Source organism: Vulpes vulpes, chromosome 11 (assembly GCF_048418805.1).
Source record: "Vulpes vulpes isolate BD-2025 chromosome 11, VulVul3, whole genome shotgun sequence".
In the NCBI taxonomy this organism is placed as follows: Eukaryota; Metazoa; Chordata; class Mammalia; order Carnivora; family Canidae; genus Vulpes; species Vulpes vulpes.
This window is the reverse complement of record NC_132790.1, coordinates 8625362-8631559: the sequence shown is the minus strand read 5'-3', so window position 1 is coordinate 8631559 and position 6198 is coordinate 8625362. Positions and strand designations below refer to the sequence as shown.

Here is a 6198-nt window from a genome sequence, read left to right as displayed (position 1 = left end):
CCCTGCTCTGGGACCTGCATCCCGGCTCTTTGAGCGCCTCCCGGGTGTTTCCTCATTGTAGTATACCCACATACCCTCGACCAACCCACATGGAGTTCTGATATCCTTTTAAGGACCTACTGGTTGGTCAGCAGTCCTGCCCTGGAGTGACCCCACCTGCCAGCAGCAGCATCACCACAGCTACTTTTGCTGCATCCCTGAGGGCAGGGGTAAGAATAGAGCAGGGTGTCAGGGATGGCTCAGGTTCTGAGCTGTGGGCCAGAGTCTCCGGGCCCCTTGGGAGAGGCCACTCTCAGCCCAGGCCTTACAAGGGAAATTTCCAGGTTGCAGCTGCTGTTGGGACATGTAAGGCTCATGGGATAAGTGGGTGGGCCAACAGGGAGGGGCCTGGGTGTGACCTAAATGTCTCTCTGCCCTAGCTTTGGCCTCTCTGGCCCATCCGTCAGAGCTGGTGGCCGGCCAGATGCTTTGTTTTCTCTGGAAGCCTCCTACACCTGTCCTTGAGGCCCCCCTGGTCCAGGGCTCCTGGATGAGTTGGGGGTGATGATGCAGGAGAAGCCTGTCCAAATCAGTTTGGTGCACACTTCCAATCTCCACAGGCACCAGGGAGGGTGTGTGTGTGTGTGTGTGTGTGTGTGTGTGTGTGTGTGTAGAGGGTGTACACAAACACCAGCTTACAGGGAGGCAGCGAGGGGAGAGGCAATCACACAGACCCGGGGGGCTAGTTTTGCTCAAAATGCTCCGTTTATTGCTCTATTCAATGACCACGAGCAAATTATAAAAAGACACCAAATGTCTCTGTCTGCCGTGGAATAAATATTTAAAGTCAGCAATAAAAACACGTGGCTCCAAGGTAACACAAGTTGCCAAGAGTCATGCATGCCCTGCTGCCGGGCTCTCAACACACGCGTTAACACAGGAACACACGCAGAGCTACACGCAGCGAGACTTCTGGGAAGGCTTTCCCACAGTGACACAGAAAAATGTTTCACACAGATCTGGGGCCCAGACCCCACCCCCCCAGAGCTCCCCCTTCTCCCCACCCCCACCAGGGCCCAGGTCCTCTGGGTTCACAGCCCCTCTCTCCCCTTTCCTCCCCAGCACATCACAGGCTGGTCACTGCCTCCTGAGGGCATCTGACACCAGGAGGTCACCCCTGCTCTGATAATACTCCTCCTCCCTCCCAACCCAGAGACCTCTCCCCCTCGCTGAGATCTCTCTGCCAACTCCTCAGGAGCACCCATCCTGGTCCCAATAACCCGGGCAAAATGCCACCTGTCGGGTGGGACGTGGGGGTGGGGGCCCGAGGCAGGCACCTCTGCCGGGCTGCTTTGGGGCTGGAGCTCATTACCCCTTTCCCCGGGCCGAGGAGACACAGTGTCCGGTACAGACAGCAGAGATGGATGGACGGACAGACACGCTGCGGCAGGACATTTGGAGTGCGGCACAGAAACGTTTTGGATCAAGTAGCAATGGAACCGTCATTAAAAACTGAGGCCCCAGGTCTGCGTGGCATGGGTCAGGCCCTGGGGCCCCAGGCCTGGCCTGGCACGTCCCTCCCCCACCCCGCCCCACTCCCCAGTATGTACAGTAGGAAGAGCTATGTTGGGGAGCAGGAGCCAGGCCAAGGCTGACGGAGGAGGGAAAGGAGGAGGGAGGGTACAGACCAAAGAGGAGGAAGCAGGGGGGTCAGGGAGCGGGGCAGGCCAGGACCCGAGGCAGGGCTCTGCTTGTGGCCAGGGTGAGGGCCCCGACTCAGGCTGGGTGGTGCCCAGAGGACCTCAGGGCAGGAGTGCAGTCACTCTGGGGACGGGCGGGACAGCTGCTTCTCGTAGAGGCTCATGACATGGTGCACAAACTGGTATTGCTCGCACGTCTGGATCATGCCGCCCCTGCGGGTAGAGACACGCGGTGCAGACGGGGTTGCTGGGCTCTGGGAGGGGATCCCCAAGCCCACGACCACCAAGCATTTGTGGGGGGCCTTGTCTTTGTGCTGAGTGGAGGGGCCAGTCCTTGGCGGCCACTCCCCTCTGCCCCTTGCTGCCCCTCCCAGCTCGGCCCGAAAGCAGGGACAGAGAGGACATGCCCCTCCACCCCTAGCCCCTGTCCTGCTCAGCAGCTGTCCCTTTCCCCTCCTCCAGCCCCCAGCTGTCTGGACCCAGCTCCCGCTCTACTCATCTGTCCTCTCTACTTGCTGCCGGCCAGTCCACGGGCAGCGCGTCCTCGGGCCCCTTGCCCCATGCATGCATCAGGCTCCCCCAGCTGCCCCTGGGACTCAAGCTGTGCCCCCACCCCTGCACACCGGCTGACCTGTCCTGACGGAGCTGGCACGTGGTCTTAAGGATGTCCACCACTCCCTCATGCCGCAGCTGCTGGCAGCAGATGCTGGTGGCAATGAAGCAGCCTGTCCTGCCAATCCCTGCACTGAGGGCACAGGGGACGCGGGGGGTAAGCAACGGGGCAGCGTCGGGGGTAGGGAGGCCGCCCTGCCCAGGCAGCCGGTGGGGAGGACCCACCTGCAGTGGACGATGATGGGGGCACAGCGCGGCCCCTCCTGCTGGGCTGCCTCCTCCACCTCCCGGACCAGGTGCAGGAGTGGGGGAGCCCGGTCTGGGGTCTTCTGGTCGGGCCAGGACGTGAACCAGTAATGCTTCAGGCCTCGCTCTTCGGTCCCGTTCTGTCCGGGCGACAGAGACCCGCCCCAGATACACGTGAACTCGCAGCACCCACCAGCCGGCGCAAAGATGGGGTGGGGGCAGCAAGAGCGTGGCGAGGGGGCCCAGGGAGTGGGGCCTGTGGTGTTTGCCACCTGCAGCATGGGGCACCGGACAGAGGCTGGCAGCAGCGTGGCAGTGGGAGCTGGCCAGGGTCACTGGCCCTCGTCCTCCCCGTCCTCCCCATCGTTCTACCCCACAGCTGCAGGCCCGTCCGAGAGAGGCGGAGTCCCTCTCCCAACCCGTGTCCTCTGGTTCTTTATCCTAAGGCACAGCCCAGTCATGCCGGAGTCCCAGGTCGCAGAGCCCGGCCTCTGGTCTCCCGTCAGTCACCCCTCTTCTCCGCCTGCCCTCCCCTGGCCCGTCTCCCAGTCTCGTCTGTTCTCTCTCCTCCCCGCCAGCACCGCCTCCACTCGGGCCTTTCTCATCCCTCCAGTGTGGCAGTCCTCCGAGTCCTCCCTGACCGCTCATCCGCACAGCGGCCCAGCACGTCCGTCCGAGGCGCCAATCTGGGCACGCTGCTCTCCCGCTCAGAATGCTCCCGCGGCTCCTGCTCGCTCCCAGTAAAACCCATTCTTCTTACTCTTCAGTCTGGCCAATAAGACAAGGTACAGGGTCCAGCGCTCCAGGCCCTTCTCCTGGCCCTGTCTACTCCTTCTCAGTGCTCCTGCATTCCGAAGGCTTTGTAGACAAATCCTCTGCTACACACACACACAGATGCACACACACACACACACACGCACATACACACACACACAGAGCTAGTCCATCTTCCATGCCTTTTTTTTTTCTCTGCCTGGAATGGTCTTCCCACTTGTTTGTCCCTTCTACCCCCAAGTCAACTCCTATTCATCCCGCAAAGCCCCATTCAGTACCACCACTTCCAGGAGGCCCTCCCCGAGCACCCTGGCTAACAGAGTGCCCTTCTGTTTTCTTGCCTATCTCTAGCTTGGTACTTATCATCTCTGGGTGCTCCTTTAGGGGAGTCCAGGCTTTGGACAGCTCTGTGTTCCCACCCAATACCCAACCCAGAATCAGGCTTAAGGCAGGTGCTTGTAAAGACTCACAGACAAAAGTAAATACCCCCAAGCTGTCCCAGGGCACTGAGACAGTGAGGCAGCCCTCACCTGGCTTCAGCCTCTTTCTAGGAAGCAGAAAGCTGGCTCCTTGGGCCCCCAGCTTATCTGGTGTGACAGCTACCAGAGCCTCTGCCCCTGCCTCCTGCCCTTTCCTGCCCTCCAGTAAGGCCTAGATCTTGGAGCGGCTCAGGTGGGCACTGTCGTTTGGGGTCTGAATGCTCCCTGACACCCCACCTTCTCCCTTCTCTGGTGGGAGACGGCAGTTCAGAGGGACAAGTCTCAGGCCTTGGGTCCGACCCTGTGGCTGCCAGCGCCAGTAGACCTCGGTTTCTACATAGAGCCTCAGCTTCCTGGTGCTTGGCTCACCTCTTCCAACCTGTGGGGTTATTACATTGGGCTCCACCGTCCCCAAATATGAGTTTTCCTTCTCAAAAACAGAACCCCATGAATCGTCCTGATTCCAAGGCAACAATCTCCTCTCTTATGCTGAACCTGGAAGAAGCAGGACCTCAGGGTGGGAGGATACCTCCCCCCACTCTTTCTGTATCGCTCATATACTACAGATCTTCCCTGGTGAAACCCAAATGCAGCGAGGAGTGCCTGCCCTCTGGTGGACACACTGCACACTGTAGGATCTCAAAGTTACAACAGACCTTCCGTCATCAGGACAGCACGGGGTGGCGCGGGGGGTGGGGGGGTTGGGGTGGGGGGCTGCTGGGGATCCCTTACCCAGGCAGTCCCCGACGTGAATGCATCTGGAGCAGACTTGGAAGGCATTGACAAGGACAGTGCAGAAACAGGGAGACTCCGAGAGCGTAAAATGCAACTGAGGTTTGCTCCTGCCTCTGGCCCCCAAGTCATCCACCCCTCCTCCCTCCTCCCTGCTACATCCTGAGAGTGACACAGGCCTGGATTTCAGCCGTAGTGCACACCTGGACCCTGTTATCTGGGCCCTGTTCCCCCATCCACCCGGCCAGGCCCCTGGCCTCACCCTGAGGGAGATGACTCGCAGCCGGTAATCCTCAGTATGAATGACCTTCTGCACGATGATCTCCACACCGTCGTACACCACCTGCTCCTCCGGCCAATACTCAGTGCACTTCTGCGGGGGCCCAGACCAGGCTTCGTACACTCACAGTCCTACCACTCCCCGCGCCCCCGCCCTGCTCCCCGCCGCCACCGCCAGCCCCTCCTCTCCAGGACCAGCAGGGCAAGACATAAAAGGGCAACAGGTCTGCAGTTAGAGAGTGCTGGGTTCAAATCTCAGCTTCCTAACCTGTAAATTTTCTTTTTTGAGCATCAGTTGCCTAATCTGGAAATTGGAAGTAATACCTACTTTGAAGGACTCTTCTGGGGATTCAATGAAATGGGTTGATATGGGTACAGACACAGGCAGAGTGAGCCTTGGCTGGAGCCGGGCTGGGGCAGGGGGGCCTGTTTCAGGTCACAGACAGCGGGGGTGGAGAGGCCGGCTCCAGGCTCTGCCCACCTACGTGGCCCTGAGCAAATGGCCTAACCTTGCCCGGCCTCTCATTCCCTCACCTTGGCAGCAGGCTACCAACCTCAGCATTGTTCTAGAGACTAACATGGAAAGGACAGACCCCTGCTAACAGCACAGGGGTGCCTACCTCGTTCATCTCCTCGATGTTGGTGATCATGACGATGATGGGCGTGTGCTCCTGCCACACCATGCGCCAGAAGTCACCAACCGTGCTGACGATGGGTCCCTGAGTGGCGATGTACACCTTCTCCTCCCCACCATAGCCCTGTGGCCAGTCAAGTTCAGGCCGTCAGGGTCCGATGCGGTGCAACCTAGGCCCAGTCCTCACCCTCGGGCCCTCCCCCGGGGAGCGAGGGGGTGGCAGGAGCCCCTGCTGGCTTAGGGACAAGCCTGGAGGACGGATCCTGTTGGCTTGGGCCTCCCTTTCGGGGGGGGGGGTGTCACTGGGATAGGGCTACATACCCGGATGTAGTTGGCGTTGATGTAGGAACTCAGAGGGTCATCAGGGTCTGGTGAGGTCAGACACACTCTGCTGTGGGGGTCTGGGATGGGGGGAGATGGGTGAGGCTGGCATGTGACAGGTGCGACAACCCCTCTAGCACGGGGCCCATCCCATCTGGCTCACTGCAGGGCACCCACATCTCTCCCGGGGCTCCTGAAGTTCCTCTTTCCCCTGCCTGCGAGCAAAACCCTGGCCTATCTCCGTGGCCCTGGGTGTCTACCTGCACAGCAGGAGTGCCGGCCCCTTACCTGGGTCCCTCAAGCTGCCCCGGGCTCCCTGGGCCTCATGTTCTGGAGAGGACAGAGCTAAGTCAAGAAAAGGATGACCCAGGGGACACATCCCAGTCAGCGGGGGCAGCGAGGGTTTGGCGCACACAGTCACTGACGGGCTGGGTCCACCTGA

The 6198-nt window shown here is 60.4% G+C and overlaps 1 protein-coding gene across 23 annotated transcripts in view; it reads right to left on the bottom strand.

Moving 5' to 3' along the window:
* Nucleotides 1–722: 722 nt before the first annotated feature.
* PTPN5 (protein tyrosine phosphatase non-receptor type 5) overlaps nt 723–6198 on the bottom strand; it is a 55972-nt gene continuing 50496 nt past the window's right edge. For 12 of the 23 annotated variants that reach the window (XM_025988163.2, XM_072725424.1, XM_072725437.1 and 9 more), the window contains 6 exons: nt 5757–5836; nt 5422–5559; nt 4785–4895; nt 2517–2677; nt 2311–2424; nt 723–1892 (listed from right to left, as the gene is read on the bottom strand). In XM_025988163.2, coding sequence (XP_025843948.1) covers nt 1799–1892; nt 2311–2424; nt 2517–2677; nt 4785–4895; nt 5422–5559; nt 5757–5836 — 698 coding nt within the window. In that variant the 3' untranslated portion in view covers nt 723–1798. Of the gene's footprint in view, nt 1893–2310; nt 2425–2516; nt 2678–4784; nt 4896–5421; nt 5560–5756; nt 5837–6044; nt 6087–6198 lie in introns of all 23 variants that reach the window. The other 11 variants (XM_072725417.1, XM_072725419.1, XM_072725420.1 and 8 more) reach the window with 1 other exon arrangement.